Source organism: Argiope bruennichi, chromosome 10 (assembly GCF_947563725.1).
Source record: "Argiope bruennichi chromosome 10, qqArgBrue1.1, whole genome shotgun sequence".
Taxonomy (NCBI): Eukaryota; Metazoa; Arthropoda; class Arachnida; order Araneae; family Araneidae; genus Argiope; species Argiope bruennichi.
This window is the reverse complement of record NC_079160.1, coordinates 32,564,887-32,585,685: the sequence shown is the minus strand read 5'-3', so window position 1 is coordinate 32,585,685 and position 20,799 is coordinate 32,564,887. Positions and strand designations below refer to the sequence as shown.

The window sequence follows — 20,799 nt, the reverse complement described above, 5'->3', positions numbered from 1 at the left end:
TCAGAATTTATAACAAACTATCCGAATGTCAGAATTTATAACAAACTATCCGAATGTCAGAATTTATAACAAACTATCCGAATGTCAGAATTTATAACAAACTATCCGAATGTCAGAATTTATAACAAACTATCCGAATGTCAGAATTTATAACAAACTATCCGAATGTCAGAATTTATAACAAACTATCCGAATGTCAGAATTTATAACAAACTATCCGAATGTAAGAATTTATAACAAACTATCCGAATGTAAGAATTTATAAACAATATATTTGAAAGTACGAATTCATAAACAATATATTTGAAAGTAAGAATTAATAAACAAAATATTTGAGAGTAAGAATTTATAAACAATATTTGAGAGTAAGAATTCATAAACAAAATATTGAAATGTAAGAATTTATTTATACGCAAAATATTTGAAACGTCTTTATAGTATTAACAAATACACTGCAAAGTTAACCCCATATCATTCGACAGAAAAGATACGATTCAAGTGTAATTCAACTCTTTTTACTATGCAAAGTGGAAATTCCATGAGAAGTTTTAGAAAAAATAAAGTAATATCTTTAGAGCCTTCAAAAAAAAAAACATTCTTGATAAGTATTAACAGAGTCACTGCCACAATCAATTTACAAAATTTTTAACTCTTAAGAAAACACATCTGGTTCATGAATGAATCGTGTCCTTTTAATGCACTTGGGACTAAAATATTTCACTGCCACACCTTTCGGTACAATCGATTTAAACCATTGCAGTGGAATTAAAAGGAATTGCACGCACACACACATACAAAAAATCTCTCGAATCGAACCACCAATCGGAAAGCTATTTCTCACAAAAATCTTATTGTGCAGCTGTCAACCAATCCCTTCTCTTTTTATGCCTCAAGAGTTCCAATAAAGTTCCGGTGCTGTGGCTGAACTGTTGCCCTAAGGAGAAAAGAAAAAGAACCTCAAGTATCGTTTGCGCCTTGTTCTTTGATACATTTGACAGTTTTCTTGTTGTTCTGGCTTACGAAGCTTTTCACTCTCGGATTGGAATTGACGAGGGTGGTAATTCGACTTTTGTTTTCTTTCTGACCGTGACCCTGAAGTTAAAAGAAAAAAGAAAGAAAGACAGAAAGCAGTTCGCTTTCTGATAGATTTACAAGACAGATGTCCATGTTTTATTTAAAAGATGAAATATAAACAATCTCATATCTTCCATCATAATCGGAAAGTCAATGTCAATAGCAAACATCAGTGTCATATTCAAAAAATTTCTTGATGGGTTTGAAAAGGTTATTAGTCCCATTCTCATAAGAGAAAAATTGTTTCATTCAGTAAATGAAAAAATAAAATTTCAATAGTAAATAAAATTAGTTCGATTTACATTACCGATCCATTTAAAGCAATAATTCTAGAATAATCTTATTATTAAAGCATAGTTTTTAAAATTTGTTAATTAACATATATTTCTATAAATATTAAAAGTATTCTTTAAGAATACTCATTATAGAACTTTTCGAAAACAGTTTAATTAAAATAAAAGTTCGATAACAGCATAATTAAAATTGACAATTAAATTTCTGAAAAATCAAACATAACTTACTAGATCTTGTTTTATCTAACAAAAAAGATCTTACTTAAAAAGAAATTAAACTGAATATCTAAATAGCAAATATTGTTTCCCTAAATATTTAAAATCAGAATTGTAACTCATAATCCATTTTAAGAGATTTGGCAAATAATTCGTAGATTTATACAGGAAATAGCAAAATAAAATCGTTTGTCGCTCACATATGATAAACTTAAACTTTTGCAAAAACAGAATGCACATATTCGTGTTTACATTACATTATTAGTAAGAACAATTATTTTTTTATCAGATAGGCTCTTGCCAATTAGTTCGATTTTCTAGGATTATTAAACGAAGAAATTTAAATACCAAACATTTTGAATTATGTCTGGATGGGTTTAAAATCAATCTGTAAAATAACGACTGAAGAATGTGATTTTTAAAAAAAAAACAAACAATGGAACAAACATTTCATCGAATGCAAAGTTTTGTTACAGTTAATTTGGAGTTAATTCTTGCATCGCATTAAAAAATATCAATATACATAAAGCCAACCAGAACTTTTTTTTTCAGTTTTTTTTAATTACTTTTCGAAGTATTTTATATAATTTTTCAATTCTAATGAGTGCATATCTACCAATTTAATAGAACAAACAAACAAACAAAGAAACAAGAGAAAGAAAAGAAGAAAAACTAAATTAAATCGAGTGTAAGTTTATCCTCAATCTCATACTTAATAAAAACGCGGGGAAAAAAACACTTCAGACCACTCTTTTACGGCAGATAAGCTCGGCACAATCGAAAGGATCGCAACAAAAATAAATAAACAAAGATAATCTGAAACAAGAACAAAATCAAGAATGAAACAATCAAAATCTTTCAGAGGTACTATATACAGCCGCGGGCGGCAACGATGACATCAGGCAGTGTTGCCATTTAAAAACTGTCAAAAAAATATTCCAGCGGCAAAACCTGAACGAAAAATAAAAAATTCAATTATTTTCTCTTCTTGATGGGAAAAAAACAGGTTTTTTCGGTGGCCATTCTAGTGAAAGAAGAAAAAAAAATTCTCAGAAAGAAGTCAAAAGAAAGTTCGAAGAATATAAAAAAAAGAAGTGACAGTTTTTGCTTCACCTCTCTAACGAACTCTTATAGAACGCCTGATATGTTCTAAACAAATCTTGCTCATAAACCCCTTCAGAATCAGGTGTTCATTAAATATGAAAAAGGAAAAAAAAAAAGGGGGGGGGGGAAGAAAGAGAAAAAAAAATAAAGATTTCTTATGAAATTTTCGAGAATATGTACATTTCCAGTCAAGTAAAATAACTTTACTGTAAATAGCTTATACTAAAACGAATTCATTTACGAAATATTTTCTTTATGTTCCAACTTTATTCGGAACTAAATTTTACTTGACATGATTTATGAAATGCATTTCGGCGGAAATCAGAGGTCTAGAAAACATTTTTATGCAATTCTTAATATATAGTTTTTTTTTTCTTCATTTTTTTTTTCTCTTAAAATGTTTTAAAAAATGTCACGCGAAATCATAATCTGGGAGGTGACATTTTTTTTTTTCCCACAAGCGGTATAATTCAATCAAAAATGTATACTGTCAACGAATAAATAATTCGAACATTCAAGTTGTTTGTTTGTTTTTTCATTACATTTTGTCTCTAACTTGAATACATTACATTAAAACAAAAAGCATAATTTTCAAACTAAAAAAAATTAAAAAATCATGCGATTTCAATCGACATATCACTTCAAATAAATAGATAGATTTAATGAAAATAAGTAAATCATCACTGCTTATGTTTAAAAAGAAAATATCAGAGTACATCTCTACTACTAATAAAGAGAAGGACATGTGTATGTATTTGTGTGTTTGAGGGGGGGGGGGCTCTATAAGAGAAACTGTTTGATCCAGCACTATCAAAATTGCCTCAGTAATACTTGGTGGAAATGTGCACCACGGAGTATGTTAGTTTTATTATTATAATTAAAAATTAAATTTTTGTGATACCTTCAAAAAATGATACCTAGATACCTTCTAAAAATATTATTGAAATTAAATCATGTTCACACCATTACAAAATTGAAATTTTTTAATTGATACCAATTTAATAATCATTTACGTTTTTTTTTTTAATGTTGCAATTTTTTTTAATTTCATTTAATTTCCAGCAATAGAGCACATAATTGCTCTGCAATTCAAACCGTTTTCATCGTTTAATCCAATATATAATCGCATGATTTTTTTTCCCATTCTTGAAAGCTGAAGAAGTGTTTCTGTTTAATATCTATCCAACTTAGAAGACGAATAAAAAAATGAAGTTACAATACTGCGAAATTTAGAATACAGATAATCCAAACAAAGATGATTTTAATAACCCCATGTTGCCATGGGACTGTCGAGTAATTTATGTTTTTTCAGGAAATAAACGTTTCGGCCTCATTCTACATAACCTGTTCGGGTGCATAAAATGCTGATCACAGATTTAATTTAGTTATATTAACGTCCAGTTTGAAAACAATTCTAGGACAATTCTGGGGCGGACCTCGTAATTTTAAGCCCCCTGTCAGATGACGAGGATGACAACTGATTTGGTACTCTCTCTCCTTCGCATTCTCTTCCTCGCCCATGATGCCAGATTTAGAGTGCACTAGGTACGCATATAAAGCAAATCTTTAGTGGAATCGGGTTTCGAACCTAGAGGCCCCCGTCCCCGAGACCTGGACCTCATCACTAGGTCACCACGGCCCCTCTTGGTCGCAGAACTTTGTTTCAAAGGATCACAGACTCGAGACCAAATATCAAATATCCGTCGTATTTGCGAGTCGATAAGTTAAGTAACTATTTTATCTCATCACGGCTCACCATTAAGAAGTCCGTACCCAAATAGTCTGCGTATAGCTTCAAAAATAAGAGCTTAATTCAATTAAACCAAACTATTGTCTGATGGTCAATCGTCGCATCTATTAGAGGCATATAATTTATGCAACGACAAAAATTACAAAATATAGGAACATTGATTAGAGCAAAAATTGAGAAAAATGTTTAACCAATTAATTTGGAAACTTCTACATTTAAATATTTTTACAAGCATAATTTTTAGAAAAACAAACATATACCAAGGAAATTTTTGCCAAAGATTGAATATATAGGTCACTTTGAATGCACTAAAAAAATTATCATTTCGACAATACAAAATTTCGATTTTTTTTTTAATTTATTATTTTGACTGTTTCGACAATCAAAATTTATCAGTTGGCAATCAAAAATTTATATTTCGACAATCAAAATTTATCAGTTGGCAATCAAAAATTTATAATTTCGACAATCAAAATTTATCAGTTGGCAATCAAAAATTTATAATTTCGACAATCAAAATTTATCAGTTGGCAATCAAAAATTTATAATTTCGACAATCAAAATTTATCAGTTGGCAATCAAAAATTTATAATTTCGTCAATCAAAATTTATCAGTTGGCAATCAAAAATTTATAATTTCGACAATCAAAATTTATCAGTTGGCAATCAAAAATTTATAATTTCGACATTCAAAAATTTATCATTTTTGCAAGTAACAAAAGAAGCAATTAAATCTATGATTCTTAGAAGAGAATTTAAATATCTAAAATAATGTTATAATTTAAATAAAATCAATTTCATTTTTTATCGCCACCAAGTTTGTATTTAGATTTGCACCTAAATTTAGGTTTGCACTAATGGTGTAAATTTTTCGTTCATCTTTTTATTTACACAGCTGGCAAAGTCATCAAGTTTCCATTTGCTGCAGCACTTGTTTACATTTCTTACTTAATAGCCCCATTGTGTTTCGCAGCCAAATCAAAAACAATAAAAAATGCAAAACCTTTCCCTCTAAAGAAGCCAGGATGGCGGGCCAGAAAACGCAAAACATTTTTACTACTAACACACATGTGATTTAACTAAGCACGGTAAACACAACTGACTTTCAAATTTGATCTAAGAATAGTTTAATTTATCTGCTTAAAAATGAAATAAAAAAATGACATTGGAATTCTCAAAAAAAAAATTCTGTTCACCCCTGTAAGTAAAGGCCGCCATAAAGCAATGTTTAGCTCAATGTTTTCCAATATAGAAAGTTTTTGGTAAAAAACTTATTTAATTGCCATGAAAACTCAATAAAGTTTCTTTAAGTTTAGAATATCATTATTTAAAAAGATTATCTTTTTAGCATCCTGAGAAATTATTATTCTACTGAGTTTAAATATGAAGGGGGGAAAAACCTTCATAAAATTGTGACCTTATTTTTTTTAAAGATTTTTAAATATAAAACTAATTAAGAAATTATTGACTGTCTGAAGTCAGGCATCATAATTTAAAATTCAAAAATTAAATTTTCATCTAAAAGCATTATATTTCTTCATTTTATGAAATTTAGTTCTTAGCAAATGATACTCTTTGGAGTTTAAATCTATGTCGGGACATTCTTCAATAATTCGTTATATAATTTCTAAAAGATGCAAATGATGTAAAGTTCCGTTTTTTCATAGAATAATTATTTCATTAATTAACAGATAAAGTCAGTAAAAATGTTTAAAAAAATCCGTGTATTAAATGGTTTAACTAGTCATTCTGCAAAATAACGACTTAAAGCTTGTTAAAAATTAAATTAAATAAAACATGAAATTAAATAATTTTCTTAAATTGCCTTTTTTTGCAATCCAGTCAGCTAAATTTGATTTGATTTCTTCTAATTTCGTCTTCTTTCTTAAGTTAATATCAATAAATCACTTAGAAATCAATTAACTTGACGATATATTTTTTTAATGTATAAAAAATAGATGCAATGAAAATAGGTTTGATTCTTTAATAGATATGTCAGAAGTTATTAATTTATAATAAACTTTAATTGTCTTCATAAAATAGCAGAAATTAATTACACAATTTGAACGTAATAATTAACAGATATTGTGGAATGTTAACATCAATAGTAAATATCAGCAACACATTCATAGTTTCATAAAATTTTAATGAAATAAAACTTATAGACGTATTTTGCAATAATTACTTAACTTTAAAAAAATAGAAAACCGTGAATTTTTTTCAAAAAATAAAATAATTTATTTAATAAAAAAATAGAAATATATATTAATTGAGAATGGAATGGAAAACACCAATGAAATGCTACATTTATTTTAATACTTTTCATGAAAAAAAAATTCCATTTTTCATAAAAAGTAAGTTTTTCTTTAATTTAAAGGAAACAAATTACACCTCATCCAGTTACGTAAAAAATTTAATTTGATTTAATTTCTTCATTTAATCACTAGAAGATAAACGAAAGATTTCTAAGTACAAACCATTAAGTATATCTTTTCAGATTAACATTTCAATTAGAAAGTTCCATATTTCTCAGAAAAGTTGCTTTTTGCTTTTTATCTTTACTTAATAAATTACAGTTCCATTCTTTCTGTGTGTTCTAGAAAACCAATCAAACAGGCTTAATCTCAAAAGTTGATAAGAATCGCATTCAATTAAATGCAGCACCAAAGAAAAAAAAATTTTAATATCCAAGGAACACCGTTTAAAGAACTAAATTGGATCGTTATATATCTGAAAGAAAGAATTTAACCCGCGGTTATAACAATTTCTCCCAAAAAGGTAGAACAAATTATCAAAGATAAACAATTAATTCTCTTTTGAAACAGCGGTCATGATTCAGCCAGAAAAAGCACATTGTTCCGATTTAATTTCGTAATAAAAGCGAAGAATTCTGACATTTAATAAGATCGGTCCCATTAAAAATTATTCTAGTACTTAAATATTTCGTCTTCAGTAGAAAAATTCTTTTTGGTTCTGTTCGCTTTACACAAATTAAGGCTATAATAATAATCAAATTAAAGAGAAACAAAACTTATACAATGTAAATTAGCATAATAATCATCTTGTAAGAATTCGAATTCTTTTTCTAAAGTAAATATATTAATTTTGAAACTTTTATTATCCGGAATTCATAAGCAAACGATATTGAAATAACGCACGAGACAAAGAGTTTAATAATTCAGTATCAGTCGTATGTCATAAAAATAAAACAAGAAAAAAAAACTGAAGAAAGGTTCAACTTCTGTTTATGTTTTATTTTATATTTTTTTGGCCTTCGAAACAGATTAGATTTTATTACGCATTGCAGCCTTGGATAGAGTCAATTCATCTTCAGCGACAGAGATGGAGGAAAAATTCCTAAAAAATTACATCAGCGGTAAGTTTATATAGAGGAAAGAGAATCACACCAACTTTATCGTTTGGTGACATTTATCAGAATATCAATAAATGACACGGGCAGATGCATGACGGTGAAATATAAAATCACATTCTAGGGGGATGGGGGGTGACTGATATTTTCATAAGAAAACTCAATTCGAATTCGGAACACGTATTGGATATTACTTCTTCAAAGTGGGCGTAAAAATGAAATTTGTTTGTTTGAAAAAGTACAAAAATAAAGATATGCCTTAAAAATATAATGCAAAATTAATCCATTTACAGATAACCAGCTGTTTTATTTTCAAATTAAGACAAGTCTACTTAAAAGAACTAAAATATTTCCAAAATTTCTTTTTCTTTTTCTTTTTTTTGCCTTATATTGTTAAAATTTGGTTCACGTTGATTAATAAAAGTCAAAACAACCTTTATTTTCTTCCATTAAATTTTATCAAAAAATAATATTCTGCACTTTGCGCTGAACAATGCAGTGATAGTACCGAATTAAATATGTAAATTAAATATGTAAATACCGAATATTTACATATTCGGTAGATATTAAACCTGAAAGTATGCTCAGATTTAATTTTTTTTTATTTCATTCGGTTGCAGTTATAAATCAGCTATTTCTTATCTCAATCTTTTTCCAGCATAAATTTAAACTTTTCCTATCAAAATGGATTCTCCAAAACACTTCTTTTTTGCAAAAGAGTTCAAGTGGAAATTTAAATCTCTCAATTTCTACACTTTAATAAAAAAAAAAAAAGACAAACGCTTTCACACAAGTTTTACTTCTTCAAAAGTTGTAAAATTTTAGTTTTATAACTTTCTATTTCCTCGTCGTAGTTTTACTTTAAAAAAAGAACTTTTTGTTTCACTGAAGAACAAAATGTAGAAAAGGAAGCCAACCATGTCGCAGAGTTCACGTTAAAAATAATGTCCTTGAACGAACGAACGTGGTGCAATGTCAAGATGATACTAAGAAATATCACTGTCAAGAATATAAGTAAAGAACGAGTAAATTTACGCGAGGAAGATCACGAGCACTATTCACTGCAAACACGGCAGAAAGAATAAATGAAATAAAAAAACTGTGTCCAAGTGATTAAATCATAAGCTGATAAGATATCACACCACGACCTTTAAGATAGAATATTCTTCTTCCTTTTCATTTCCGTATTCAACACATTATCCTGGCGTAGGATGGCATCGTATGATTTCATCACGTCTTGGGAGTTAAATTATCGTCTGGTAAAAAGGAACAATTAATCTCTATGATGAGTTCTGCCAGGTGTTAACGTGTTTCCTATTTCAATTCTGCATGTGATGATCGTAACCAAGTTCATTTAGTATGAAAATATGATTAATATTTTATTTAAGGTTGATTGACTTGATTCTTTTTCAGAAAGTTCTTTTATTATATTCTTCCTTAAAATAGGTTTTAATTTCAATTACATTGAAAAATTGTATTATTATTATTAAACTCAAATTTTTTTTAGCTGTAAACAGATCAAATTTTAAATTAGTCATTGCAATAATTATTAAAGTTTATTCAGAATAATTCTTTTTTTTAATGTGAAATTGTAATTAAAACCTAAATGTAATTTCTAACAATATATATTATTTTACGCTTCAGGTTTTTTTTTTATAAAAATGTGTGTCTTTTAAAATATTTATATAATGAAAAGTTCAAATATCACATGGCTTAACTTTATTTTTTAGTCACTTTTATTTTTAAAATTATGAACATTTCAATTTAAAAATAAAACGCGTCACTTTTGATAAATTGTTTAATTTTATTCTTTGCATCTGGCAACTCCCACATAATTTAGTTACGTTATAATTGTATCTGGCAACAAAGTTGAAACTGTGCATCATTTAGAATTTGTTAAGTTGGAACAAAATTTCTAAAAGTTATTAAAGTTGTTCAAAATAATTTCTTTTTATCTGCAATTGTAATTAAAACCGTAAGAATAATTTCTAATTTAATAAATATTATTTTATGCTTTGATTTTATAAAAATGTATGTATTTTAAAATATTTGTATAATGAATAAAATTTAATATTACATGATTTAAATTTATTTTTTAAATCATTGTTATTTTTAAAATTACGAACAATTCAATTTAAAATTTATTCTAAAAATGTAACTTGTCATTTATGACAGATTTTTTTTAAATTTTGTTCTTTACATCTGGCAATTCTTACAAGCCTTAAGTATGTTATTGTTGCATCTGGCAATAAAGTGGAAACTGTGCATCATTTTAGAATTTGATAAATTTGTGTACGATTTCTTTCTTGTAAATGTTCTTTTATATCATTTGTTTACAAAAATTATCATAGTTCAATGTTTTACGATTCTTTTTCATACTAGCTTGAGAAACAGGCGGCAAATATGTAACAAATTATTTTTTCAAGAAACAACACAGTCGTTACAATGTTGTTATTCTAACGTATTAAACTATCTAAAATAATGAATCAGCAAAAAATGAAAGCAATTCCTTTATTTAATTAACGGGTATGGCTTATAATGATGAGTAATACCGACTCATTATCATAACGTTAAGGAAACAGTTAAAAGAATTATTATAAATATAAATAAAACAAAAAAAAATACTATGAAATGCGATCAATCTTAGTCAAAACTCATCTTTATTTTAATAATATAAGGTTTTGAGAGAACTTTTAATTTGTTTCCAGGTAGTTTTTTAGAAGAAAAAATTTTGATGGATCTGAGATACAACATACAGGGCTTAAAATAGTTATTCATAATTAATAACTTATAGCGAAAAAACTATACATAATTATTAATTGGAAATACTAATGATGGATTGTTGTAGTTTTACAGATTGCAATCTTTGTAAATTGCAATTTTTTCCCCCTCTACATAATTATTTTACTGAATTACTATTTAAAAATCTTCATTAACGCTGTTATGTCGGGAGAATTGGGAGGTCACATCTACATGTGGACAAATATGTGTATGCCTGAATATTAGTAACAATTTATGAAAGTAATGAGATTTTGGTAGAAAATTTGGAATACTCTCGCTAGATGGCGCAGAACTATCGTACTTGCATATAAGTGACAGTCACAGTTTAAAACATTATTTTCAGCAAATTTTTGTTTTAAAATTTATATAAACACTTATGAAAAGAAATATATTCTAAAAAAAAAATTCTGAAAATCTTAGTAAGATAATTTTTCCTCTAAATGAAATATGGTTTTACAGAATCTGGCAAACCTCTATAAACATTCATAAATTTCACTTCATTATTTCAAAATGATAATTTTATAATTTATTTTCAATTATAGAATATTTTTCATTCATTGTGAATTATTTTATTTTACTATGAATTGTCTGCCGTCCTAATTTGGGTCGGGTCTTGTAATTTTCAGCCGTGGTCAAAAGATGAAAGACATCCAATTTTCCAAGCTATACAAGTGGGAAAAAAATTGACCTTCAATGCCAGATTTAATATACGTAAACTAGTCTCACATAGAAGGCGGTTTTTCGATGGAATCGGGGTTCGAATTTGACCTTTTTGGGCCAAACCCATACCAAGTTACGGTATCTCAAAAGGTAATAGTCAGATAATGACATCTGAATAGGCATCTACGTATGTTCTATGCCCTAACAATGGGGGGATACTAGAAACTACTTGAGATTTACCAAGCCCCATTAATAATGATGTCTAGAGTCCGAAACTCAAGTACGTTTGTATTAGAACCCAACTCCGATAGACTTGACTTAATGAAGACTATAGCATTTGGTTCGTGAAGCTCTCAACAAGCTTGGCGAGTAAATTGGCGAATTTTGATCCAAAGAAACTGAAACAAGCAGGAATTGTCTACCCAAAACTATCTCGTATACTCTCTAATAAACTTGTTATACCAGAGAATACCTTGCATGACACTGCTGCACAATAGAATATTATAATATATAATTTATCTAAACTACGCATACGAGAAAGTAAAAAGAAATCTTACCAAAAATTTTAACATCTACCAAGGCTACAGAAACGAATACGTACTAGGCTTTTTTTAAGGCTACATAAGCTGGAAATGTACATTTTTAATGCATCGTAAGCCTTATAAATTTTTCCGATCATTTAAAATTAAATAAAAATATAGAGGGTACGAAGGGAGGAATATAGTTATCGATTTCTAAAGGAAAAAATTGAAATTTTAACAACAACTAACTAACGCAAACTTAAACTGGTGTTAACTCAACACTCGGTTTAACTCAAGTTTCTGAATTTCGTTCTTACTCGAGACGTGTCAGAACATTTACTTTCCCCCTTCCTTCCATTCCTTTGTTTTCTTTTGCCGCTCTTGAAAAACTGGCACTTTCGAACATCAGAGAAGACGGTGGAGCGTGGAATGTTTTCTTTGGGAACATCACATGACCTTCTTCCCAGTTGTTATTCATGGGTACTTTTTAAGAATATTTATGCATCAGTATTTTCACCTGATACTTTTTTTTTGCCACGGGAAATTGAATAAGGATACTTTGCGGCGTGTTTTCCCTTTTATGTAGAAAGACGCTGATTTATGAAATGAATGGTTTACGCTTAATAAATTCGTTAATGAATATTTTTTTATAAAACTGAAATTTATAGAGTATGGTAACGTTTTTTTTTATTGCTATAAGAAATTGTATTAGTTTATTTAGTCTAAATAATACAGTCAAATAAAATATAAAAAAAATTGCTCGTTTTTCCCAACTTTATACAAAAATTCCTCAGCAATGGAATTAAAAAAATACAAACCAAAAAAAAAATCTATAAAAAGCGAAAGGAAGATATTTTGAAACAAAATCAAAGAAAATCCACAAAATTCTTTTTTAGTAGTAACGTCATTAAATGATTAATTAATGTTTTACGAAATGTTATTTAAGTATTAATTACGTAAAATATTTAATTACGTTACGTAAAATAATTATAATAAAGGGTTAAAGATGAAGGTTTTTTGCTCGACAGAAATGAAAAGCTTGCATCTTTTTTCCAGTTAAAAATTCTCAGTGAACATTTATAAAACATTTTATTATAACCCCATCTAAATATAAAAAAACAGATTATTTATAAATATAGATAGTTATAATTTAAATTTGTATATCAAGAAAAGACCAGAAATTTCATATTAGTTATCAGAAACAAATAACAGTTTTTAAAAATTTACTTTTTATTCGTGTACAAAAAAGGCATTTTTATTTCAACTATTTCCTACTTCGTGTTTTTTTTTATTTACAATTCATTATTAATATTATTCATAACAGCAAATGAAAAAAAAAAAATTCTGGAATTCGCAGTAGACGCAAGGCACATAATTTTAGAAGTTCTGAAACTAGTAAATGAATGTATTATGATCTAAATATATAAGGGTATAAAATTTCAAAATTCTACATCAAATAAATGAAAATTCGGTTATAGAAATCTATCTTCACATGCATGAAATAAGTCAAGTTATGTAAAAACAAAAAGTTCGAATATATTATATATAGGTCCCAAACAAACAAAAGCTTCAATTACTTTGAAAGGGAATGAATAGATGAAGTGAAATTGTTAAATTATTTATAAATGATACATTGAAGAAATTTAATTTTCTTTTTTATAGAATCATTGATAACATTTCTCATATACGTTAAAAAAAATCAACTATCTAATTTATACTTTTCTGACAAAGTTAAAAATTTTATATGGCAATACAAATGTTATTGAAACTGCACCAATTCAAAATAAATACACACACACACACACACACACACACACACACACACACACACACACAAAAAAAAAAAAAAAAAACACCTAAAATTTCAAAATCAAAAGAAACATGAAAGAAGATGTGTTCGCACGACTTCTACTCTCCACCGACAGAAATTAATCATTCGAACACTGGCAAAACCTCCTAGAACCCATCTTAATACCTCGAGAAGCGGTCTTACCGCACTGAAAGAGGCGAATACTAAAAAATAAAAACCAGCAGACGATATTTGAAAGCAAAAAAAAAAAAAAAAAGCAGAAGAAAGAAATCTGGCACTGTGTGGTGGAACCGAGCACCAGATTGCATCAATGCATAGGGGTCGCACAACCGGTTCAAAAACTCCGCGGTCATCTGTAAGATGAGTTGAACCAAATGATAATCCCGGGGTACACCAATATCAGGTGTGAGGAGCAGTGGTGGAATAGACAGGTCACGTGATTATGTAGGATTGAAATATCGTTAAGACTACTTATTTATGCCGTTATTCGCCTGGCATAATCGAGTTGTGGATTTAAAAAAAATGATTATTAACGTTTCCCATTCTGTGGGCGTAGAATCCGTCCGTTAGCTTTTGTTGCATAAAGAAATAAATAAATGCAAGCCAATAAGTATTTTAAACGATGGTTGAATAAATAAGAGTACAGTTGGAGTTCAATTTCTGAACTGCAGATCAGGGTTTCTTCATCACAATTTCTGTCAGTTTCACAGGATGATCTCCTTATAGCGAAGGCTTAAGCACTAGATTAAAACACTTTTGGATTTTTTTTTTTTTTAAAAAAAAAAAGATCATAGAACCCTTATATAATCCATCGTATTTTTAAAAAAATGTACATTAAATATTACTTTATTTCTCAATTTTGATACAGTAAGTTTGATATATAATTGAATGAATAAGGATTATGCTTGTCCTTTTCAACACAGATAATCCTTCAAGGACATTTTTTTTAAGCTGATAAATTTTTGTCACGGATAATCTAATTCAAGTAAATGTTAAAAACTATTTAGAATCAATCATATTAAGAATATTAATTTCATACAGGTAAAACGTTATAGTAATTATAAATAGATGTTATTGAAAGCTTATGAGAATTTTTTTTTCCGACTCCGCAGTGATTGGAAAGCTGGAATTGTTCAGGAACCTCTGGTCACGATATGCGCATAGCAAAAGTTAAAATGATGAATTATTTGATTAAATATAAATTTTTACCTATCTATTTATCTGAATAGATCGGTATATTTACTAAGAAGTTACATAAATATATTGCCATCTAGACGTTTAATAGTTACTTCATTTCAAAAAAAATCAACCTTTTACTGAAGAGAATCTCAATATTCAATTTTCAGCGGGAAAAAAAAAAAAAAAAAAAAAAAGACCATTAACCACAGGTCAAAATCCAGATTCGTTATTTAGAGACATTAAAAACAATCAGATGTTTTAAATTTTTATAACTCGATTTCGCTGCAATTTCTTTTATTCATTTTCTGAGCAAAAGAAATTATTAAGCTATAGCTATATCTCTTCGATAATTTTTTTCAAACATCGAATAACTTTGGAAAAACGTCCCAGTTATTCCACGCAATTTCTTGGTTTACTCTATTGTTATTGGATTTCTGTGCATTTTTGTATTAGATTATTTTTGGGTCAAATAATAACTGTGGCCCGTTGTTACATATTGCATTTAAAAACACGTTTGTTAACAAAATTTCGTTTAGATAAGATTAAAACACTAGTTGAATGCAAAACGGGAGTTATTCGGCAGCCAAGTTTTAAATCGTGGTCAAATGATAAAAACCACAGCTGAGCCGATAGTTAAAAATATCCCGTTTTGAAATAACTATCCCGGACTGTCCTGAATTTGACTTAATGCATAAATAAAAAATTTAAAAAGATATAATTATACTTTCAAAAAAAAAAAAGGAAATTCTGCATTATTACCTTTTATATTTTTGTTACACGAAATATATTATCACTTTATTTAAGAGAATAAAGGCAGTTCAGTATGAATTCATACGATTAATGTTAAGTTCATGCATATGCAAATTCTTTCTTGAATAAATTTTCGATTCTGTACCGGTACACGTTCTCGACATTCGACCTTTCCGAATAAAAATTTCATTTTCCTGATTGATATAAAAAAAAATCTGCACATTGTAATGGAAATCAGTTTAAGTCTCAGATAATTAAAGTAGTCTAATTAATTTTGAACATAATATCTAAGTTTTTTTTTTTTTAATATCTAGCTTTTTTTGGTTATAATAAAAAAAAATCCACTTTTCTTCCAGAAACATATTCTCTTTATACGAGAAATCAAATCACATTTTTAATACAAAGTCGTAAATGTTGCGATAAAAGTGTCAACAGTGCAACAGTTTTATGTTGGGTTCATTTCTCGAGACAAGTTTAATCAACGCCGTAGAAGTAAACTACACTTTTCCTCGACGAATCGTTCTTATGGAGAGACCTTCAATTTGCCGGCGAAACACTTTATTTTTTTTCTTTTCCTACTTCACGTATAAGATGTCTAGAAGGAAAAACTAATGGGTTAAATTTAAGCCGATCTAACCGAACTCTTTATCAATGGCTTTTTAAAAAGTGGTTCGAAGAATGGAAGAATCGTAGAAGTACAGACGATTTTTTTCTTCCTTCAAATACTTTCACTTCTGTTTGATATTTCCCACTCAACCCTTAGAATTAGGATTCAAAAAGAATAACTTTTTTACCTTATTAATCTTGTTTTTCAGATCGTTTAGTAAAATAAAAAAGAGTTTTTCGTAAGTAATTGCGATTTTCTATAGAATATTTTATTTTTAAAATATTTTTTTGTGATTGAATATTCATTTTATCTACAGAAGTTGCATCTTTTATTCGCCGCTGATTAATAGGTTCTTATTATAAAACAGCAAAGTATATGTAGTTTTCTGAAAAAAATGGAAGCAGCTTCAATCTTATATAATGCAATAATTGAACGAGAGAAAAAAATCACCACAAAAACTTTTCTGCACTAAAACAACTATTTTCCTATGCAAAAACACTATATATTACTGTTTAGAACATGTTTCCCTGTTGCACTGAGTTGTTGCTTTATCTCTCCGCAAGAACAGAAGTTCTTAAAGAAAACTGCATGCAATTATATTAAGAACTTAACTTATTTTAGAAATAGTTAAAGACAAAGAATAATTTTTTTTATTGGAAACTATAGAGTCGCGAGTGAAAGGACAAAAGTTGAAATATTTTGATCTAAAAACAATTTACAATAGAAAGACAATATTTAATCTAAAGTCAAAATCTTGTCTTTAAAAAAAATAAATCAAGAGTTGCTTATTTCTTCACAATTCGATAATATTATCAGAACCTATACGAGTGAAAATTTTAAATGCAATTACGATAAAATAAATCTTACTATCAGAAAGAATCAGTATCATTTATTTGATATTACTTAAGCAATAAAATAAGATAACTTTTAAGAAGTTTTCAATATAAGAAATCACACATTTAGAAACCAAAAATAAATACACTGCAAATTGTTAAGGTTTATAAATTATGGACAATATGTTACCAAATGGATTTTAAATTTTACTTTCGTAAAATACACGTAGAATTTCCGCTAATATAAGCAATCTTAGATTATATTAAACATATATTTGCATGAATTCGTCGCCATTTCATTAAATAATAATGTTTATCATTAAGTCACAGCGGCGAAAATAAAGAATTCTTTTTTCATTCTGAAGCCCGCGGGAGAGAAACAGGAATAAAAGCTGCCGGATCTTCCTGACACAGTAATCCTTTATGATCTGAACAATCGCCATTTAAATTAGCAGCATGAGAGAATACAGGGTAACTTTGCGGAATTGGAAAAATCCAGTTTCAAATTCTTCTTTTAAACCGGCAGATGGTTAAGACAGGTGAAACACGCTAATTAATGAGAGTTAGAAGGGGAGAAACAAGTTATAATTGTTTCTGCTGTAAAGAACACTTTTTAAATGCAAATGCATTCTTAACGATAATTGAGTGAGCATCGTTTAGCAGCTTGTTAAATGCACTCATTTTTTTTTCTTTTCTTTTTGGACTGCATGATTTATGTTAACTGAGAACACCACCATTTCATCGTTAACTATGATTTGGTTTCAAAAATATATATAAAAAATTAATACATTTTATTGCATAATTGCATGTAATTAATAAACTGAATTTCATCTAAAAAGATATAAATTTATATTTCATTCCATTTACTGTAAAAATATGCATATATTTTTTAAATGAACCTTAGATTTTTTTTAATTAACAGTAATTAATTATAATCAGCAAAGATGAACGATTTTTCCAAAATATAAATAAGCTTTAAATTTACAAAATGCTCAGATATTTAGAACTGTTTAGAAAAATCATTCAAGAATGTTCAGCATTTTTTAATTTAATTGTAAAAAATGAAAGCAATAAAATATAAAACATAAAAATTAATTATGAAAAAATTAATTTCGTCATTTCATGAACTAAAATTTATTACACATTAATATATATATATAAATTTTTATGCATTCTTAATTTATTGCATTTTTTTATATCAGTATTCTTACATATACTAGATTATTAAAGTTTATGAATATATCGTAAAAATAATCAAATAACCGCAATAGCAAATTTATAATTCCGGAATTAGCAAAATTCAAGTTTTTTCATCAGCAATCATATTTTATTAATCGTCTGCAATAAAGTGAATAAAAAATGAAAATCGGCCGTTTCAGAACAATTCATAAAAACTGTTCTTACCTGATGGTGAGATGCTCCAAATGTCCCGAAAACTACGAAACATGAGAAAAGAACTGCAGAACATAACACTTTCGGGACCGCCATCGGGGTTAAGGGGAAAGACCAGTCAATTTACTACAAGTGTGAATTTTTTTTTACTTTCAGGTCCCTCCCAATCCAAAAGTTTTTATTGTTTTTCTAAACACCGGAAAAAACAATCAAAGAAAGAAGATCGTGAACAAAATATTTTGTTTTTTCTTCCCCTCTTCCTTGCACTCCCCTCAACAATATCAGATACACTCACAGTTCCCCATTCATGAACGCTCTGTTGGTTGGGGAGAGGGTCTGTCAAACCGAACCGGCAAGGCTCGAAGAAAAAGCTGAGGAGCCAACATAATCACGATACTGTCTGTGGTTGCCGGGAATTTGCGCCGTACAGAGATTCTCGCCAAGCCGAATTCGCCAACATGACCGTGAAACAAAAAAGATCGATCTAATAATGAAAACGATTCTTTTTCGCTATCTTACTACAAAAAAAAGAAAGAGTGGAGGATTAAATTCAGAATGGCTTATAAAAATGACTTTAATAAAATGAAAGCAATAAAACTGTATTATTTTAATATCTCGTGGTGCTAAAGAGATAGATCCGTGACATGACTTTATGACAAGAAAACAGGTTGTGTAACATCATATATTTTATAACGTTTCCTTTAAAATTTTCTTAAAGTAATGGTTGAATATATTAAATGGTATAAACGAGTTTTTCATGTAGTTTTAGACTCTTTTTTTTCCCGCCAAAAAGTGCTGGTGAATGACAGTTTTTAATGTTTGAATAATGTCAAATGTCAAGGGATTTCTCTGAAATTGAGTCTCTGATTACGTAAGATGGTATAAAATAACATGGGTTGGTAGGTCATTTTAAATCGGATTTGTCATTTCAAGTGTGTTGATAAGAGGAAAGCTTAGAGTCTCGAATGAAAGATATGGAACAGAAAATGTTATCAGATTTCCAAAAAGGAATCGATTAGGGCAGTTACCAGACACCTGTTATATAAACAAAACAAATACAGTTTATCTGGGAGTTAACATGATACAAAATCATAATTAAAAACAGACAAAAAACAAGTGGTTATTATATAAATATTTTTTTAATAATAGTTAAAATAACATTTTTGATTTATTACTATTTAAAAATTGAATATATTAAATTTCACTTTTATGATTCTGCATTTGTTGTTTTGCTTAGAATTATTTAACTATGTAATTTTTGTCATTTATCTTTCTCACTTCACATTCTAAGTAGATTAACTTACACACTAGTTGCCTTTGGAGACCAGCTTGTTGACCAGGAATATTAGTTACGATTAATTTCAATTAAGTTTATGCATAACTTGATAGCTATAGTTCCCTTGAGAAATTGCGATTTAATCTTGAGCTAGACATTTAAAACCTAATTTTTGTAGTTTTGCACCTATTCGATTTATTGTGTACATGAACTTCCCTAATGAAGTTATATGATGATCACAATAAGAGCTGAATTAAATCTTTAGGCCCTACAAATTTTCAAAACCAAATATTTTTATGGATTTAAATTTTAGCTTTTTTATAAGCAGTTCTCGGTAATAAAGTTTGACAAATTGAAATAGCGAAACGCTTAATTGTAGATCACTTTCTTAAAAGCTGGTTTCAGTATATAGCATTTAAAAAAAATAAGCAACTGAAATTTAAAAATAATTTTAAATAAATTAGTTTTAAAAAAAATGGTACAATTTTTAGAACAATCTAAATAATATTTAATAAAAGGATAGAACAGCACAACATTTTTTTTTAAATTATAAAATAACGTAATTTAAAAATTGCAGATGGTAATTAAATAGGATTTTTATCAGAATAATGCTTCAAAATCAATTTAAACAATTTTTTAATTCTAATTTGAATAAGTTCAATTGCACTGCCTTTATAATTAAATGAAGTACAGAATTAAATAACTTTCAAAATATTACAGAAAAAATTGTCTGAACTCAAACTCCCTTAAGTTGTGAGGGTTCTAGGCGATGCTACTTTGTCTATTTAATATTCCAGCCCTGGTCATAATCACATGGAGCATTTAACTGCCCACATCATCTAATAACTACATATTGTCTCCATACACTTCTTTCAATTAATCTTCCTCGTGAAAAATGCTCAGTAGCATCCAACACTAAAATGCTGCACCCTTTCAATTGAAATTAATGAGAAAATTTAATAACCTGTTAACAGACTTGAAGATAGGCTTAAAAACTATTAAAGAACAAGAATAATTAAGATAGCATCAAGAATAATTATTCAACATGATATAATCTCTTCTAATAATAAAGATGAATATGTGGGGCGTTGGTGCTTTACAGGCCAGACTGTTTGACCTAGAGCTACCATGCTTGGTGCAGGGTGGAAACGTGCTCCTTGGAAAAAATTTTAAATTTTAATTA

At 28.2% G+C, this 20,799-nt stretch overlaps 1 protein-coding gene across 27 annotated transcripts in view; it reads right to left on the bottom strand.

The window, feature by feature from the left end:
* Positions 1–18,711, bottom strand: part of LOC129987967 (basement membrane-specific heparan sulfate proteoglycan core protein-like) — a 273,803-nt gene extending 255,092 nt beyond the window's left edge. For 20 of the 27 annotated variants that reach the window (XM_056095992.1, XM_056095993.1, XM_056095995.1 and 17 more), the window contains exon 1: positions 18,353–18,711. In XM_056095992.1, the coding sequence (XP_055951967.1) occupies positions 18,353–18,436 (84 nt within the window). In that variant the 5' untranslated portion in view covers positions 18,437–18,711. The remainder of the gene's footprint in view (positions 1–18,352) is intronic. The other 7 variants (XM_056096012.1, XM_056096004.1, XM_056096018.1 and 4 more) reach the window with 1 other exon arrangement.
* Between the last annotated feature and the right edge of the window lie 2,088 nt (positions 18,712–20,799).